At 37.9% G+C, this 21078-nt stretch overlaps 2 protein-coding genes across 2 annotated transcripts in view; one reads left to right on the forward strand and one right to left on the reverse strand.

Annotated features, from left to right (window-relative positions):
- The window catches only part of LOC139714256 (serine/threonine-protein kinase mTOR-like), a 232271-nt gene that overhangs the window by 87678 nt on the left and 123515 nt on the right, over positions 1 to 21078 (forward strand). The window lies entirely within an intron of this gene.
- LOC139714258 (uncharacterized) lies at positions 9219 to 16468 on the reverse strand. Its single transcript, XM_071625973.1, has 2 exons — positions 15677 to 16468; positions 9219 to 14391 (listed from the first exon to the last, which is right to left on the reverse strand). The coding sequence occupies exon 2, from the start codon at positions 14189 to 14191 to the stop codon at positions 13316 to 13318; it is 876 nt and encodes a 291-aa protein (XP_071482074.1). The 5' UTR covers positions 14192 to 14391; positions 15677 to 16468; the 3' UTR covers positions 9219 to 13315.

A 21078-nucleotide genomic window follows, 5' to 3' on the forward strand; every position in this document is an offset into this window, starting at 1 on the left:
AGATATCTCCTTATATACCATTCCAATAAACGAAATTCGCAGACCCGATTTCTAAGATGTGCATAGTGATTCTAGTCACAAATGGGTGGGGGGTATAACATGTTTTCACCTCCAACCTGTGACAGGTTGAGAGTCTGTTGGTGAAATGACAATATATGTCACTTGATATGAAATGTAGCTTCTCATAAAATATGATGGTCTCTGTATTTATGCCAGGTGCATAAATCTTATTTCCTTGTTAAAGCATTATCTACCATGTGCAGAAGGAACAAAAAACTTGCTTTAGTGCTTCAAAATAGTTCTAAAATATGGGTTAGGGATAGAAAGAAGCAATGTAAAAATGTTAATTGGTATAATCAATGTTATGTACAGTCAAACTCGGATACCTCGACGTCGGATAAGCCGAATATCACTTACCTCGGGGGCAAAATGAAAGTCCCGATTGTTCCGATGGAGTTTCCGTGTATTAAAATTCGCGTAGCTCGAAAAATATAACTCGAAGTTCGGTTACCTCGAAGGGAAATCTAATGTCCCGATCTTTATCAACTTATTGTTTTTCCCAGCATGTTGCTCGAATCGAAATTGCAAACATCACTCAGCATCTCCGATTAAGCGCGCGTGGACAGCGAAGACATGTCACAAATGTTTTCACACTCGATTGTAAATATTCTGAGACCCAGAACAATCGCGCGCCCAAGAAGAAATACCCGATACACAGCTGACAAGGAAAATCCCCAACATCTACCAACGCACGTACATGGTATGCACATAGCACCCGTGCCAATGGAGTGCTTTACGATAGCACTACGCGCTGCCCCATCATTTGCTTTTCTTTAACCACTGTGTTTTGATTTTTGATCGAGACAGTCATACCGTGCGCGTAGATTTCTCAACCGTCGGGGCGCACCTGCTTACGTTGACAGTTATATCTTTGCCATTAATCACGCTGCACTGTCAAAACATCAATCTCCCTCGTAGTGCCTTTTTTTAAACTATTTTTTTTTTGCCTTTCACGAAGTTTACTTCCCCGAGAACGCAAGCACTGAAACTTTTTTTTTCCAGCAATGCAATTATGAAAATCTGGAAGTATAGGCCGATCACAATGAAGAATAGAATACACAGGGCTCCGCACTAAGTTTTATCGGGCCACCAATATCATTGATTTTTATTTTCTGGTGGTCGAAAGTAAAATCTGGTAACAAAAAAAAAAAAAATCAGGAAAAACATTAGAAAAACTAAATCGGTCCTACTAAACATAGACAAATTAATATTAAGCATTATTGAAGTGATACAGATGCCCATGTCTAAAACAAATGAATAGAAAATTCAATCATCTTACTCTGTGTTTAAAGATTTGACAAATGGGCGTAGAGATTATTTAAAAAGTTGATGCCCATTATATTGAGGAGGTCAAAACTTACGTTTGAAATGAGAAAATGGGAGCATTTGCCGACATTTGTTAGCATCCGACATTTGTTTTAGCATTGTAAAAAGCCGAAAGTTACCGTTATTCATTTTTAAATGTAAAAGCAAACAACCGACATTCATTTTAGAATCTTACGGAGCTGAATACTATCCTAATCCATCTCCAAACGTGAACGCAAACATCCGCTATTTGTTTTAGCATCTAACTGAGCGGATTGATACCATTAATCATTTCCAAATGTTAAAGCAACAATCTGTTATTTATTTTTGCATCGTACGGAGCAGAATATTACCGTTATTCATTTCAAACATCCAACATTTATTTCATTATCGAACGGAGCCGAATGTTACTGCTGTCCACTTCCGAAAGTGAAATGAATCATCTGACAATTATTTTATCATCGCACGGAGCCGAATGTTACTGTTTTTCATTTTTGAACGTCAAGGCAGACATCAGACATTTTTTGGACCATGAAACGTATAGCTGAATGTTACTGATATTTATTTCGAAATGTACCGTAGCAAATATCCAATATTTTTTAGCATCGTATGGGGCAGAATGTTACTGCTGTTCACTTCCAAACGTGCCAAACGTAAAAGCAATCATTCGACATGTATTTTAGCATCTTCCGGAGCTGAATGCTATTGACATTTACTTTCGAACGTAAAAGCACACATCCGGCATTTATTTTATCAGCGTACAGAGTTGAATATTATTGTTATTCACTTCAGAACATCAAAGCAAACATTCAACATTTATTTTAGCATCTTCCGGAGCTAAATGTTATTCCAATTTACTTTCGAACATAAAAGCAAACATCCAGCATTTATTTCATCATTGTCAGGAGTTGAATATTATTGTTACTCTTTTCCGAACGTCAAAGCAAACATCAAACATTAATTTTACCATTAAACGCAGCTGAATGTTACTGTTATTCATTTCGAAATTTAAAAGCAAACATCAGACAGTTATTTTAGCATCAGATGGACATGATGGAGCAGAATATTACTGCTATTTTCTTCCGAACATAAAAACGATCATCTGACATCTATTTTAGCATCTTCCGGAGCCGAATGCTATTGCTATTTACTTTCGAAAGTATAAGGAAACATCCGACATTTATTTAACCATCGTACGGAGTTGAATGTTATTGTTTTTCATTTCCGAACGTCATAGCAAAAATTCGACATTTATTTCAGCGTCTTCCGGAGCCGAATGTTATCCTTATTCATTTCCGAACGCAAAATCAAATATCTAACATTAGTTTTAGCACCATACGGAGCTGAGTCTTATCGTTATTCATTTCCAAAAGTATGAGCAAACATCCGACATTTATTTTAGTATCATACCGAGTCGAATATTACCGTCATTCATTTCCACAATTAAACGCAAACCCCTGACATTTATTTTAGCATCTTACATAGCCGATTGTTACCGCTGTTCATTTTCAAAAGTAAAGGCAAACATCCGATTTTTTTTTTTTTTTTGGTGGCGCGATCGGGCCACCAAAATCTTTATTTCTGAAATTTTGATTTCATTTCCGATTTTCACTCAATTCATTCATATAAAAGTTGATTCAATTCAAATTGACAAGCATGCAAACAATCAGTAGGCACTATAACAGACACCATGTTGAACATCGATAAACGTCGAACATCGATAAACATCGGATAAGTCGAAGAAAATTCGACGTACGCGTACCTCGAAATTCGCGTACGTCGAACCATTTTCTTCAGTCCCGACGAATTCGAGGTATCCGAGTTTGACTGTATTGTTAAATATTCGAAATGTGAACAGTGCAGTATTTTTTTTCTAGAATAAATCGTCTACAGTTATGGTTTATTGAGAAAAATAGTGATAAAATATCTCCTTATATTGTGGGCTTTATTGCAAAATTTTTATGTGGTTAGGATGTTTTGAGATACAACTGACCTAGACATATCATCAAATTTGATAACTCAAACATTTTTTTAAATCACTGCTCCCAATGCTAACCAATTCCTTCAAGAGGAAAAGAACAACAGCATCAATATATGACTGTATTTCCAAAAATAGTTCATTTTGATTGAACTTAGAATTATAGGATTGTAATCTATTTAGCTTGTAATCATAGAGTAGCCAAAGATGATATAGTATGTGATGGTTGTAGAAAATGAGAGAATATGAGCTGTCTCAGTCAAAATGATTAAAGTGATAGAACTTAAAATTTTCATTTTTTTTTTCATAAACCATGATGATGTACTTCATTTTATAAATGATTTACACATTAACTTTTCACATATTTCCAAGCAAGGTAGGTTCCTCACTTGGGTAAATCTCTTGAAATGTTCTTGATGTTTAGTATGTCCGTATGTTCAGCAATGTGCCACAGTCACTCATGGATATCGGCTGAGAGAAAAATGAACTATGGAGCATGATTTTCCTGTAATTTATGGCTTCCTCATGTAGGTAAGACTGTTCCCCTACCACCCCTCCCCATTAAAATCAGTTCTGGAAATGAAACTGCCAAGTAATGCTGCAAAAGAAGAATTCATTTCCAGTCAAGTGATAGACCAATGCCAGTGAACTCAATTCAGCCCCAAGATGCTAATAGTACCGCAGGGACAAATGTATAAAATCTTCTTGGGAAAAAATGCATACAGCACTTTTGCGAACTGAACTCTGAAGGTCTCCAAGGTTTTCTTCTTTCTTTTGTGCAAGGATACACGTGGGTAGTGAATGCACATGATTTGATGGGGTAATATGAAAGCTGTAGGCTGCCCATGATGACACCAGTGCTGTATATTAACCAAACTGTATGTCAACAAGCCTTTAGTGCCCTCTTGGAATGCAGTGTCATTTTTATTTGATCATCATTCCCCATCAAGGCTGGATTACAAATACTTTGGAACAATTCCTGCATTGAAAAAAAAAGAAAAAGAAAAATCTTGATGGGCCATACAGATCAAATAATGGCAGGATGAATTGTCATTGTTCATTTGCATTACATGTTCTCTGTTTGGTAGCAGAAGGGTTGTTTGGACAAAGGTCTGTAGTGAATGAGGAACAAACAAGGTTTGATGTGACGTTTCTCCGTAGAATATGGCGCATCTCAGCAGGAGACAGATGCAAGGAGGCCCAGTGCCGTTTCACACTTGCAAAAGAACTCGTTTGTGAGTCATGTCTCTGACAGATATATATCCTAAAAGCATGTAAAGATTGTTCAGCGTGAAGATTCTGAATCAAGTGAGTTTTCTCGCCAACTGCTTTAAGTGCTAACTGCCAAATTCGTACCATATAACAACTGCACTATAGTTTCTGCACACTGTCCATCAAACATGCAATTGCTTTCAACTGAAGGAGAATGTATGCACCATTAAGTTAGCCGCATTCACACATGCCCAAAATTAATGGTATTTAAAAATAAGTTTCGTGAGCATGACGCGAAAACTGTAAATTTGTGTGTGTGTGTGTGTGTGTGGACACGAAAAATCTTAATAATCGCGATCTGTGAAATCAGTCCTCTTTGATATTAAAAAAAACCTAGAAAGACTATAGGGATAATTTGCCTGGAACAGTGTGTGTGTGTGTGTGTGTGTGTGTGTGTGTGTGTGTGTGTGCAGAGTGTAGGTCTACATGTTGATATGCCAGTTTGATATGTATGCTCAGATGAATGAAGCTTGGTTAGAACCTCAGAGCAAAATTCACAAAGAACAAGTGGTTATTGCTGATACATGATTTGCATACATATGGCAGAAAAATTTGCCACAAATATGCTGACGATCAGTTTTTTGCCTTTCCACTTAAAAATATTTTTTTTGCAATGCGCCGAACATTCGGCTGTTCTCAAGTGTCTGTATGACATTCAAAATGCAATGTGTGAAATCACTTTCCGAGGTCCGTGTCATCTGCAAACTTGCGCCAGTCCGGCAATAAATGTGATCAATCTTCGCACCACACTTGGATAATATCCAAAATGTTTCGCTTTGACATTTGGAAGAACCATTTCCTCTGTTTATATTTCTGCTGTAAAAGTAAAAGGAAAGAGAGAGTGTTTTCCTTCTTGTTTATGTTCATGGAATTGTCACGTAATGGACTGTACAGAATTGGAGTTGAATTAAACAAAAAAGTACAAAGTGGCTGCACCTAACTTCTGTGTAATGCCAAGAAACACACACAGGTAGATTAAAAACAACGAGAAAAGTGCATTTGGGGACACCTTACTTTTCTATTGTCTTACTAACCCAGGTGACATTGTGATTCAGAAACTGTACTTTTTAAATTCATTTTACTGTATCCAATATACATGTAGCCTGACTTGTTGTAGCCTTTTGGCAAGGCCTCATGGCTGAAAAAGAGACTAACTGCGAGAGAACGGATGAACGCCAGACCGAGCGGCGCAGCCGCGAGGCCTTTTGAAACCTGACATGAATTTCTTATCTTGAGCCTTGTTTCTCGCCGATTCTGCTACCCTATAGGGTAACGGCCAATCAGCGACCGCATCGCTCACCACGCCGTCGCAGCTAATGAATACGCATAAGTATGCATGTCGGCGGCTCGCTCATCCGTAGCTGCCTGCATTGCCAGCGCAGCGTTGAAACGTCCTCATTAGCATACCAACTGTGATCTGACACATGAATATATGAATAATTCATATTCGCCTTCGTCAGGAGGCGGTAGGGAAAAAAACTGAGGTTTCAAAAGGCCTCGTGGCTGCCCCACTCGGTCTTGCGTTCACCCGTTTCTCGCAGTGCTCAGTGTGGCGAGTTAGTCTCAATCTTCAGCCACGAGGCCTTGTCAAAAGGCTAGAGTTGTTAAGGAGATTCCTTGGAATGTTGTGTGAGAATGAGGAGCTGCCTAGTATGATTTCCTGGAAATATTTCCAGCCGTTCCTCCGAGATCTCATGCATCCTCATGGAGGGAATCAAGGGCAGTGTTTGAATTTCCCTTTTGAAAAGTCATGTCAGAAGACACATGAGTACTTTTTAAATATGCATTTCTCCAAGTGTATTGAAAGTGACAAAATATGAAGTCTTATCATATTGAAGGATTTTTGAACCTGCTTTATTTTGTTGCTGTCAGTTTTTTTCTGGTATTACAAATTGGCCAATATTAAAAATACCTTTCACCTGTCACCTTTCACTCTCCATTGCTAATGAATGATATGTGAGAAATCTTTTTTTTTTTTGATGCTCCTGTTCATTTTTATTATTGTTATTGTTTTTTTTTTGCTGTACAAATAATAGCCATACAGTATAATGTGAGATAGAAGTTTAACTGATCACTTGGATCTAGGAAGGACAATATCTTCTTATTTTTAGTGAATGCCTAAAATAATATTATCTAGTAGATAAAAATATTTAAAAACACCTTATATCAAATCCATCACTTGAAAACCCCATGGAGTAATGTACCCCCTACCCCCACCACCACCTGAAGAAAAGGGGGGTGGGGGGGGGGGGGGGGTGGGGGGGGGGGGTCAATTACAACATGTTTGAACAGACCAACATTGTTGTTTCAAGGCATGACACTATTCATTCTTGTTCAGTTCAAGATGCAATGTGCTATACAAGTGTATTATATCAGAGATGATGGATAAGAGCTTAAGTGAATAAGTGCTGCATAATCTCTGGACACGCAGGGAGAAACCTTTATAACTGAAGGGATGAAAACCGAAAAAATAGGGAAAAAAATTAAGGACATTTCATGATCACATTCTATCCCCCCCCCCCCTTTCCTACTCCTCATCACAGTTTGAGTCATGGCTTCTTTGCTCCTTACTGAGACGGATGCAGCAGGTGGACATGTGTCAGTTCAACATGATGACAGAACACTTTCTCTGTTTCTATCTCCTTCCATCTACTCGTTTCTCTCTCCTCCAGGGGGTGGTGCTTACAACCTACATATATCTTTCAACAGGCACACTTTTCAGTGTCAATGTGGCATCATGCTCTTCTTGGAAAGAAAAAACAAAACAAAACAAAACAAAACAAAACAAAACAAAACAAAACAAAACAAAACAAAACAAAATCAAAACCCCAAAACATAGAAAAGTGTTTGCATTGGATGATTTTTCCCTTTGTCTGTCAGTTTGAATAGAATTGTGCTGACCAATACACAAAAGAAAAGTTGTTTTACTATTTTTCTTAAGAGGCCAAAGAAAAGTTGTTTTACTATTTTTCTATTACTATTTTTCTTAAGAGGGCAACTCATTATTTGGTAGCCTCCTGGCCACTTTTATGACTTTTTATTTTGAATGTACATTAATGGACTAATACAAGTATGATTATGATAACTTTCCAATTTGTTGGTCACTTTGAATATTTATATAACTGTTCCAAACAGTTATTTCATGATGGTTCTTGGAGTCAAATTCAATTTTGATCATGTGATAACTTTCTTGATATGTTACCACAAAGAAGAAAGCAACTGAAGGCACTACATTGCAAAGAATATGGTAGTAACTAGTATTGACAGTGGATATTAGTGTGAAAGACCAGTGATCTTATCTTAAAAATATTATGGCCTCTAGAGTTTTTGGTTATTTAAAAAAAAAAAGAATTAAACCATGTTATTGTAAGCCAAAAAGGGCTCAGGTGGTCAGATAAAAGTTTAAATGATAAAAAGTATGCATGATTTATCAGTCTTCAAAGTGAAAAATAAAACCACCAACAAGAGAGAACAAAAATGGCTGGTATATGTACTACCATCTTGCCTATTCAAATGGTAATGATGTAAATTCTGTAAAGTTGAAATAAAATGAAAGTTTTCAAATCCACAAAGAGCAGATGATGTGATGAAGAGGCTAACTGAGTTTGTGATAAGGTTTCACAATAACCACAATGTTGTTTTTAGTTTGTGTCCTGTCATAGTCCTTAGTCCCACAAATAAATATTTCTGTCTGTAGGCTCCCTATCAATGGACCAATCCTTGCTTAAGTACAAAATAGATACAAAAAACAGATTTGTAAACCATTTCCACAAGGAGAAACAGTGACAGAAGCTCTGAACATATTATGCTACATTGAATGAAGTAGACTTTATTGGAAATAGCTGCTGAATCGTCTGAGGATATTTATACTTTACTGACAACAATAATAACTCTGAAATAGGCGAGCACATGGACTCCGCAAGTCCTCAGTTTCAGCTCATACACATAATGAAAAGTAAATCTTTATGATGAGGTACCATTTAGCAACACAATTACAACAACAATTATAATAATAATCTCTAGCACTTTTTTCTCCTATTACATGTATAGCTACATAGGACAAATTCAAGGAAATTGATGGAGCAGTATAACATCTGTTACAAATGCTCAAACAAAAGAGAGACTGTGAGTCATGAAAAACAAAATGAAACATGAAACAAAAAGAAAGTAACGCAAATGCTGGCATGACTTTTGAAAAAGAGTAGTTTTACTCCTTTGCCGTGGTGCATATTGCAAAGCTTCATAAATATCACCTCACTTTATTTGCACCAGCAATACATTTTGCTCACATTGTCAAGTAGTATTTTCCCAAGTCAGATCTCATGAGTAGTGGTGACATAGATTGTCTTTTTGAATTTTTCCAACTCTATAATACAAGAGTATCAGTGAATTCCATTTTTGTTTAAAATGAAAATGGGCTAGCAAAGATCAAATCATCGTCTATAAGCAGTTTGGACTTCTGCTTTATTGAATTTGGTCTTGACTTGATCTAATCTCTTCTATGAATATAGTTTTATTCCTGGGCAAGTCATAGATATGACCTGAATTGGTACAATTGTCATTCTGTTTTTCTTCTTTTAATAGTCATGTGTCCCCTTTCCATTGTATGGTGCCAGCAAGCCTGTGATTTGGCAAGTTATGACTTTGAGTGGCAAATGTCTTGCTTGTCGCAAAATAGACACAAGAGAGTGTATTTTCCTTCAATGGGGCATTGCTCATTGGAATTGAAGGACACAGATTAAGGGAGTTTGAATTGATGACTAAAGGAATCACTCCTCATTATAGAACAAAGAATATGATGAAATGGATGTTACTAATGGTTTTTTTGATGCGTGAGAGATATAGATTTACAGACATAATAACAGGAAAAGGCTTGTCAATCATGTCTGGGGATCAATTATTTGCCTTCTTCAAATCCAAACAATAGACCTCTGATGTGTTGACAAATTTACATCATTCCTCTATCAAAACTGAAGTGCTTCAACGTGTGATGAATAATGCAAAGTAATCTCTTTAAACTACTCAGATAAAAAAAAAACAAGCCGAACACTCATGTATTTCTAGTTGTAGAGGAGACATGTCTCAGCCTCATAATTCAAACTATGTGGTGACGTGGTATGAAGAGAGAAATGGATAAGACGAGAAAACCAAGACATTTTCTCTTTGTAGTTATTCAAAATGAATCACTGGGGCATGTGTTTTCAGAGACAGACAAGAAAGGAAAAACAAACTGACTCTTTGAGACAGAAATATGAATATAACAGATCGTATAAATCTAAATATAATAGGTAATTATGACTTCATTGTTATGAAGACATTTTTTTTTTAGATGAATAATAAACTTGTGACCACCCATCCTGCTCTTTTAAATCCAATTATCCTTGCCCATTTCCTCAGAAGGGGATGCAATTCATAGTTTTCTGTTGTTTTATTATATTGTTTGTTGGCTACCATGGCTTATGCTATTCAGTTTTTCAAATGTTACACATCTCTGTCTTTGTCATTTGGGACCCCTCACCATGTTGTCCCAATAAAGTCGCACACTTAAAACTGAAAAGTCTCCAAAATAAGGCAATCTGACCGACAAACAAAATCTTGAATATTTGCTCAAAAGCTAAGGAGTTTTGTAATTTAGCTGCATCCTGTCCAGTCTCCAAAAGTCTGAGAACATTTTGTAAATTGAAAAACATTTTTGTTTATCTGAGAATATTTTGTGAAATGAAAAACATATTTGTTTGTCATAGAGCATTTTGTATAATGAAAAACATTTTCGTTTTTACTAGCATGGCATTTGTCATTGAGCCATTGTGTTTAAATCTGAGTAAAGTCTTTCAAGACTGATAGAAATTCATTTTTAATCATTTCTCTGGTGAGTTTGTGAGATAAAAGATATCTTCTTGGAGAGTTCAGAGTTTCGGGAGTTTTAAAAGTACTAAAATACGAAAGTCAATTGGTGGTAACTTTACGAGGCTTTAATGGTGAAGCGTGACATTCAACAAATTGTAATTGTTTATTCTACATCTTCATAGTTAGTTGTACATTTGTATTTGTATTGATACACTGCTCAAAACTAGTGCATTCTATCACAACCAAGAAAATGATTTTATAACATTTTTAGCCTATTGACAAGGAGCTGATTTTGTTATTTCGCACATTACCCAGAGACACCTGCCCGGATGTAACAGACCGGGGCTAGTCTTCAACAGGTTAAAGTGATTGAGAAAAAAACAAATGAAAGCTGCTTGTTTTATTTTTGTTACATTTTTTTTTCAAGATGAGATATCCATTTAGAATCAGTGTCTATATGTATGCTTTAGATGAATATCTTTTTGATCTTTAAAACACATATGATTGAACGTCAATACTTTTAAAATATAATTTGCATTAAACAAATTGCAATATCCATTTTTCTGGTTTTTTGGCGCAGATTGTTTTATGATTGTGCACAGAATAAAATCAAACATGCAACTACTTCTTGACTATACAAGACTTTATGATCTCTAGACCTTTGTCTGATAGTGCTCTTATCAGCTGACTCGCATGAAGGAGGTATACATGTATATATACTGAAATTTGATTCACCATTGCAGATGAATTTTACAGGGATGTGAGAGTTCAGAGTATCTGATCTCAGTCTTCTTTTTTTATTCTCCCCAAATTTCACTTTTCATACCCTTTTGTTGCAGTTCAAATGCATTAGAATGTACTTTAGACTTTTTTTTTTCATGAGTTTAGGATTTTTTTTTTCTCTGCAAGTACTCTCATACCCCTGATTTCAAATGATAATGTAACCTGCACCAATCATCATGAGTTAGGTAATGTTACAGTTAGGTACAGAAAACAAAGTTGAAAGGGATTGTTGAATTATAGATAATTGCATTTGCGTATATAATCGGCCGTTAGAGCACTTTGGCGAGCACGAGTGGCATATCTGCCTTTCAGAGAAAAGGATATGTTTGTAGCAACAGGAAGTTTAAATGAATTTAAGCATCAATTAGCACATCTAATGGTGTCTAAGCATGGCACTACTGTATGAATGAGACTTGAGAATAAAAAAAAAAGGCCTTTGCTCTTCTACAAGTACCACTTTGTATTGCAGTTGATGTTTTCTCTTCACTTGTGCTCAAATGTAGGATTTCAAGCAGATCTTATAGTCAAGAAGATAACAGGGTCAACATGATGTCATGGCGCTTTCTTCCCTTGTTTTGGTATCTTTTTCTCTCTCTCTTTAGAAATAAACTTGAGTTGTTCCATGAAATAATACACCAGGTTATATAGGGCTATTGAGCATGGAAAATGGAACACAAAATAGAAAGCCTTGACATAAATTTGTGTTTAAATGTTGATGTTAAAGGAGAATATAGAACCGTACATTTATCCAGGTTTCCTTTGCAACACCTCTCTTTATGGAAAGAGTACAATTGAGTGCCACAGACTACATAATGAAGAAATTAACTGCTGTATTGAGTCTTTCATTACAGGTTTGTTCCTGGCAAAGGCCACTGTGAATTTTTACAATACATATCATTTTGTTTCTCAAATACTCAAGATCTAATATGAATGAGTTGCTGAGAATAAATTAAGTACAATCTTCAATATTCATCACAATACAGAAAACGAACAGCATATAGTCTAACTCAACTTCCTTGCCCCCCGAAAATAAATATCTGCCATAGTCATTTAATACTTTCACAATGTACATGTAAGTTGAGAACAGAAGTTTACATGGACACAGAGTGCCAGAATAACTTTTAATTACTAAAACAACGCCTTTGATACATTCAAGACGGACATGATTGTACATAGTCCTACAGTATGTAAAGTGTGTGTACAGTATTGTACGAAATTCTTACGAAATCACGACTCAAAGTGTAAGCACTTTGCTAACTGGCCTCTTTGGATACACCCTTGTTGACACTTACATTCCAGAAGACGTGTCAGATGATACACTCTAGAAGCTTCTGTTGTCATTCTTCTAAATCATGAAAGAGGTTGATATAGGCCTATATTTAAAAGGTTCAAAACATGCATGCGATTTGTCATTTCCTCAACTTTGATCAATTTGAATACATAATTTAGCCAAGAATAATTTGTCGACATTGATGGTAATGATACCTGAAATGTAAATTGCGATGAAGTGAGGAAGAGTTTGCATCCACACGTTGCTGTTTTTACCAGAGAGACCAGTTTGTGACAAAAAACTTGGATTTTAAAACCATTCCTTCAAAAAGCATTGGAGATTTGATAAGAACGCTGGCAACACTAAGTGTACACATCCCTCACTCGATGCTATCTCCATGCTGTCAGTTCCATGTCAACAATTGTTATGTGACCTTGAACATTCTGTTTACCGTCCCCTCCATTTATCGGAGGCAGTCTTCTCTTCATTCACAAAGCCTGCTGTCAAATACATAACAAGGCACACAACAATGTCCGCTGCTGTTCTTTCCTACAGCTTATGTGTCCTCGGAGGAAAAGAACCCCCACACATTCCAAGCGCAACTCTCTTCTTTTCAATTTCTCGCTTGTCAAAACTTCACCAACTGCTCTGAGAAACCATCGGTGAAGATCGAGTCCATTGATCATATTTGCCAAGTGTCTGTTGGGGGTTTCTCAGCCAATCGATTGATGCAGAAGCATATATTCAAAAATTTGCCGTACCCAGTCTTAGTCACTAGATAGTCATTCATAGTCCCTGTCTCATACCTTGAACAATAAATATCCAGAGAAGGTTGTGTACCTGTTGCTGTTACTGCTGACTTCATTGTCAGCGTCGAGCTGTAACCAAATCTGGTCACCTGTCTCCACCTCCAAGATGACGCTGTTGCTTGTCGAGTCGAAGGCATCCCGGTTGTCATAGTCATGGACGGACACCTGCATCTTGCCGTTGAGCATGAGTTTGACGTAGGGGTTCTTGTGCGTGGATGCCATGTGGATGTTAAAGATAAAGAAGTAGGCCCCCGCGGCAGGGACTGTGTAGACTCCGGTATAGGCGTCAAAGTGGTTGCCGTAGTTTGTGAAGACGTGCTCGAATGTGACAATAATGTCAGACTCTGCTGGTGCTGTTAGGGTGGTGAGTCGAGCTGCGGAGAAAGCACTTTTCATAACCTCCTGCTCCTGGTTTCCAGATCCCGGTGGTCCCCTGGGCCCGACACGCCCCTGCAAGCCAGGGACTCCGGGACGACCAGGGGTACCTGATGATCCCTTCAGACCGGGCAGTCCCTGGGATCCCATGTCACCCTTTGGGCCATGCACGCCGGGATTCCCGTCATGGCCCGAGATGCCGTGATTTCCGGGCACGCCAGGGATTCCTGGAGCCCCTGCCACACCTGGTGGGCCGGGTGGCCCAGGCATGCCCATGCCCATGCCTGGACCCCGGCAGCAGCTAACGCACTGCTCCTCTGACGTAGAATCTGTAGGCTGCTCGGTGGTGGCGGGGTTGGAATTTGACAGCCGCTGTGAGCGCAGTCTCCCATAGTAGTCATCTGCTGCACCAGAGGCAGTATGCTGGGCCATCAAACTTGAAAGGATGACTACGGCGGCAAATAAGTACACTGTGTGGGATATGAAACCCATGGCGCTTCCACTATCTCGTTCAGGGATTCAAAAAGAATATAGATGACTCTGTTAATGAGAACCACAACTGCTGCCCACTGCTCTAGACCAATTCCTCTAGTGAAGAAGTATGCCTCAGATGTTCCTGGGTTAAATCCTCAATATATGATTCCGAGAAAATCTGTTACCAATGCAAGGGATGATACCCTGTCGATCCTTTCCTGAAAAGATACAAAGAAAAAAAAAAACCCAAAAAATGATAATTGGCCACTGATGTGCACACTTATAGTTGGTGGATAACAGTGCAAGGTTGACAACATTTATACACATGCATGTTTTTCTTTTACATATTTGAATCATAAATTGTGTAGTTAGCTTGCAAAAATGCGTAGTTTTCTGACTTATTGACATTGGTCTGATCTCTTACAAGTGAAATTACACTCCACCAAGAGCAGTATAAACATACAAATGTATTTAGAGAAACTTTTATCATGGGATATCAACAACAATCAAACAAACGTGCACTGGTTATTTTGACCGAGTAGTCCAAGCATTACGCGAAAATAATGTCCTTACTTATCAGGCATTGGTATGTTACAAAATATACAAAAATATGTAACATACCAGAGAAAACATGGAATCTTGGTGTGGTAAGAAGAAAATAGCTATCAAAAGGGGCCCTGTGCATTTCTTTACTTTGTTAGCACTTCGGTTACAGAAAATCTGGAGCCTGTATTCTGTGACCCACTTAACGGAAGCCCTCCAAGATTTCGCAAAATTCCTGCTCTAAATACCATTTGAGATCAGTAGCATGCTACTCTGACTTCAGTGAATGTCCATGCTTAATGTGAGAAGTCAAGTGATTACTTGTTTCCTCGTTGAATACACAAGACATTTCCAACCTTGGAATCGGTGAGGGAAAAAAAGAAGAAGAATGGATAATAGTTTCTCTTCTTTTCTAGGTCCCATCATGACCATGAGTGCATTGTTGCCATGTGTTTACTCTGCGAGTTGTCTTCGCAAGTTGCAGCACGCCTACTTTTGTTCAAAATGCCCCGTCGTGCTCTGCTAGTGAATGTTGAGTTGTTCGTAGAAATATGCCTCTCTTTTTAAAAAGAGAGAGAGAGACACACACACACACTCAAATACCCCCAAAACATGCTGGTGAAGTGTGTGCTGTGAAACCCTCAAAATGAACCATTGCCGGTTGCTTTTGCACAAACTGACACTATACTTCGTCAGCCAAACCAGACAATTGTCCAACAATGCCCCCAAAACACACACAGTAGCAGGTTAATCAGACTGTCATAGTATGAAATAATAATACAAACAAACACAAAAATCATACGACAAGACACAACAATGCCTTTCATTGCTGGTGAATAGTTAGAAAAAAAAGACATGAAAAACATTTAAAAACATATTGTAATTTGCTTTATACCACTAAAAGAAAAGAAGAAGAAAAAGGAGATGGTAGTCTTTATTCTGTGCCTTTCTCTATCATACCTTGGTAAGTAGATGCCAATCGCCAACTCAGCGATGTACAGTAATAGTTCCAAGACACTTGAGTAGTTTTCCAACTCAAAGTTTAGAACTCTATTGATGTATCTGTTAGGCCTAGATTGGTCTGCTCCACTATGACACTGACACGCTGGCAGCTGGGGTGATGAAAAAAAAATCCTCTTCAAGAATCAAAATGTTATTGAGGGGGTGCTCCTCGTTCCGTTCATCCCCAAGCAATCAGAAGCTGAATTGCACGGTACCTGTCCTTCCAAAAACCTCTCCAATTGTCTAACTGCTGTATGTCACCGGTGGTGATCCCAGTGGAGAGGTTCATATGTAAGAACTAGATCCTCACAGTTAGTGGTCCTCTCAAGTGCCCACCGAATAAATTGTATATGATGTGAAACCCTTCACTTTTTTTACCTCCGGTGAAGAATCTGTATTAATCAGTCCAGCACGTAGATAACAGAGTATTCACTTTGACTTCGAGCAGTTACGATAATCCTGTTTGGTGTCCAGCAGATTAAGAGACATCCAGTTTACAGTCATCCACTGGTACTTCAGATCTATTCACCGACCAGCATGAAGTCACTTCGACAACAGGAGGATAGAGTAAGTGGCGTAGCTTTCCTGACAGGGGTGGCCTGAGGTGGCACTTTCTTTCGGACCTGAAAGCTGAGTTCGCTCTTCTTTTTCTCAGGAGTGTAAGACTGAAAGCCAGAGCTCAGTTTAATCAGTTCTTGTATACCACCTCTCTTTGGCTCTGTAAGTTTTATGCCAGTGCTCCTATACCCTTTTGCCTCTCGGGCAAATCGTGAGAGACTACTGGAGTTGGTTGAAAAGGATTTGGGGGGGGGGGGGGGGGTAGCAGGGGAGCATGCCAGGAATAACTCCCCCATGATTGGCCCACAGTGCAGCTGAGCCCCGCCCACTCTTTGCTAAAGTTCACTCGGCCAGCCAATCACAGCGTCAGCCTGGGTGGCTCCTGACTGTGAGTGACTGGCTCGTGTGGAATGAAAGAGCTGCAAAGCAGTCACACTGGACAGCCGTGAGTGCAGCTTATAACATCTCTTCTTGCCACTATGTGGTGGAATCAGATGGAAAGAAGTTTGTGATGTTTATGGTGTGGTTTGAGGAAGGAGGAAGGGGTACAAGAAATTATGAAACATTAAAGGAACAATCAAGCAAGACTTCGTGGAGAGGCTAGATTTGTGAAAATAATTGCATGCCATGATGATGTATGTAGGAATCCAGCCACAATAGCAATAAAGTATGATGTCAACTGTAAACAGTTGATAAATATCAGGGCACCTTAGGAATGCATGGACAAACACATACACATAAAAGAGATAAGAACCGTGGAGTTATAGATCATTACAACAAACTGTTTTGTTGAAGCTGTACGAGGACGAGAGGATAAATCAACGAGACTTGAAGGAAGACCTACAATAAAGTGGAGATGTATTTTGTGACTGCTGCAAAACAGAATGAAAAGATCTAGGAAAATTTGAACAGAGTGAAGTTTCAACTACTTTGTACATAGTGGAAATCTGTGTGTAGGCAGGTTTGTGGTGGTGCTAGTACATTGTCAGCTGGGCTTATAAGTATGTGATCAATTGTTTTAATCACTCGTTCATAAACACATGCATCACCTATAAACTTCCTTCATAATTTGAGGTTGGAAGTTGGACAAAATGACACTCACTATGTTTAGCTTTATCTATTGAAGTTGGTCCAAAAATAGTGTGGAGTTGTGCTTCAAAATAATTGTTCACTAAATGCTTCTCAATTTTCTGCTCTGAACTGAACCAAGTATATACCCACCTGACCAGTCTTTGATTTAGAGAAAAGCACAGCATAGCACTGGTACAATAGGAGGCAGAGGAAAGATTTTGTGGAGAGGTAGGCCCTACAGACATCGGGCCAACAAGAAAGATTGACCAAAGTAGCAGAAAAAGAAAAGGAAAAAGAGAAAAGAACACAAAAATCCCCCCCCCCAAACTGCTTGAGTATGTGAATCACCCATAATAGGTCCTCAACCCAGCGTAAGCGTGCAGAACCATTGTGAACCCAGTCCTTTTGAGAGTCCAGTGCTTATCAAATAGTTTGAATGCTTTAATCTGACAATCAGAGAACGAATGAGGGAAGGAGATGCCACAGGCTGTATAGAGATGTGCATTTTGCACTGCACGGTAGACAAATTTGATTACATCTTATTAGTGTCTTTTAATACCGGCTTCCTTGGGGGTGTGCCATTAATCTCCATTGCAGACTGAGTGATACACGTATTTGTATAGTTCTGCAAGTACCGCAGGCTATACTGTCTGTATTGCTCATTGAAATAAAAATTGAAATACTTTAATTGGCAGTTATTTCAGTGCCATAAAAAACAGGCAAAAGAACATACAGCCAATGATAAGGCATTTTTAGTATTGTAATCATGCATAAATTTTGAAAGTTATCGTTAGCTCTGTTTGGGTTTAATTATCACCAGAATTAATTAACATTATATTAACTTGAATTTGCATTTCTCAGTACAAACCTAACTCATTTCTTGCCAGAATGGGAAAAAAAATTCAGTGGTATTTTGCTTCTTGCCCAGTTTGTTGTTTCGACAAGTAATACCTCACACACAATGTGCATTTCAAAGGCTTTCCACGTAAACAGGCTCTAAACCCTCAGAAATGTGAATGACCTCTGTTTTTTAGTTTGATGGAAGGGAAATAAGGGGGAAAAAATGGCCCGATTTGTTTGTTTGTTTTTTCGTACCCAACCCAATACCAAGTATATCAATCACAATCATTTCATGAGACCAATTGAGTATACGAATTTTGTTTTCATACCGGTACTACCTGAAATTTTGATAGGATTCTTACTTTCATCATCAACTGAGATAAAGAAAACAAACCAAAAAATAGCTTTACATCTAAGTATATGTCCATTGTGGCTTTTAAAGTAAAGTGAACAGTGTTTTTCTTCCTTAAAGGAAACACAAACCCAAAGAGCAATGTGGATTGAGTGAAAGCAGCAACAAATTAGTAGAACACATCAGTTAAGTTTGAAGAAAATCGGATGATTGATGCAAAAGTTATGAATTTTTAAAGTTTTGGTGTTGGAACCGCTGGATGAGGAGACTACTAGAGGCTATTGACGTATGAGTGGACAACAACATAAAGAAATTATAAGGAAAATTCCCCCAAAATTATTTTTTTCATAAAAGTTACAAATTCCATCAACTTGATACTGACATATGTTCAGGGTAACAATTATTCCCCCTGCTTTCTGAAAGCGGTTCGTCAAGTGCTCTTTCATAATGCTAGAAAAGTGATTTTTTTGTTGTATTTCCTTTATGTTTTCTTTGTATCGTTGTCCACTCATACGTCATAACCTATAGTAGTCTTCTTTTCCAGCGGTTCCAACACCAAAACCAAAACATCGATTGTCAATTTTCTTCAAACTTTCATTAAGTGTCATATACTAATGTTGCTGCTTTCACTCAATCCAGATTGCTCCTTTGCGTTCCCTTTAAGATCTGTGCAAGTCTTGACGCTGTCCTTAGCAGCAGCATTTGATGATCATTCCCACCATCCCAACAAGTACCCAGTATGGGAATGTTTTACATATATATATACATATGAAAGAATGGAAAATGCAATGAAGATATGTAAGCTGTATCTATCATTAGGCAAAACTGGTTTTGTTGGAACATTGAAGTAATGTAATTTTATTTTATTTTTTTTTTTTTTTGGGGGGGGGGGGAACCTGGTACAGCGTTTGTAATGTTTGGAACTTTAATAGTTGCAGATGTAACTCCCCTTTGCAAATTTGTGCTTTATTACACATTTCTTTTTAAGGGACTTCAGTATAGGCTAAAGCCATGGCAAAGTGCGACACAACCTTGTATATTTCTCAGACTGTGTGATCCATTGCACATGACCATTCAGAATTCTCTGTTTACATGGGAAAAGGACGCCTTTAATACCTGAAGGGCTGTTGCACTTTCCAAAATAGAAAAAAAAAAGAAGAGAAGATTAAGAGAAGAAAAAGAGAAGAGAAGGGAAGGGAAGAAAATAGAAAGGGGGAGAGAAGGGAGTGAGCTGACATACTATAATTTGTTGAAGCGCAGTTTTTCTGCAGATATGAAAGCTAATATTTATCTTATCTTGAGGTTCAAAGATTCTGTTTGAGAATTCACTGTCACTGGCCCTGATCATCTACCCTTCATAATAATGATGTGCTAATTTCTCTAGGAATTTATTACAACATCATATTTGGTATATCCTTCCCTTTCCCATCCCCCTTTTTTTTGGGGGGGGGGGGAGGGGGAGGGAGGTATTCTGAAGCCATGATGCTGATTTAACATAGTTTATGATTTTGATTTTGAAGTTTTGATTGTTGAGAACTCTTCTGCCAGTATACTGTTATCACATTCCTTGAAGGTCCTCAAGGCCGTGGATAGAATAGGCACTGCACTCTGTAATCCCAGCTCGAAGGCATCCATAACTTGCCTTGAACTTGCATCACCCGTATTAATTACTCCCCTACTGTGAGCCGATATTGTCCACTGCAAACCTAAGATGATCAATAGTCTTCATCTCACAGACCCTACTACACATATGATGATAATAATGTGAGCAATGGAGAGAAAATCCCAGAAGAAAGCAATTCAGTAACTAAAGATAAATCAGTGGAAACAGACTGTAATGTTATACACAGAAAATATCAGTGACAATTGTGATTCGAATTCTCAGAATGAAAGCAAATTATAATCATGATATTCATTAAACTGAGTGAAAGAAAAGGTTCACATATTCAGTCTGTTAAAGAAGTTTCCGATGGACTTCCATAGATCTATGTGTGGAAGATTGACCGTAGTGTAATATGTACACATGGTATGAATATCTCCAGTATATGCCTTGCATGTTGATAGCGGAAACAGATCAATACAAAGCCTTAAAGGAATGTTATAGCTTATGGTTGAGGTGGGCTTCAGATCATTTGTTGTTGTTGTTTTTTTTGTTGTTGTTGTATGTGTGGCATAATGAGAATCTTCACTGTGCTTATGAAATATAAAAGAAACCCTACATTTCTGAAATTAAATCAAAGTTGATTTGATGAAAATTGGTTTTTAAATGGCTCAGATATCCAAAAACAAAGTGGTCTTCATAAAAGTTGGGGTAAATCGTTATATAGGCCCTGAGGACCACATTGTTTTGGGATATCTCAGCCACTTCAAAGCTGATTCTCATCAAATAAACCACTCATAAGATATGAAAAAGGGTCCCACCTTTTATCAGGACCACTTTGTTTTTTGGATATCACAGCAGTTTCGAAACTGATTTTCATCAAACAAATTTTGAATTACTCATGGAATAGTACAGGATAACACACTTTCATATTTCATA

Source organism: Diadema antillarum, unplaced genomic scaffold (assembly GCF_040938485.1).
Source record: "Diadema antillarum isolate AM-2024a unplaced genomic scaffold, OU_Dant_1.0 seq00002211_RagTag, whole genome shotgun sequence".
Lineage (NCBI taxonomy): Eukaryota > Metazoa > Echinodermata > Echinoidea > Diadematoida > Diadematidae > Diadema > Diadema antillarum.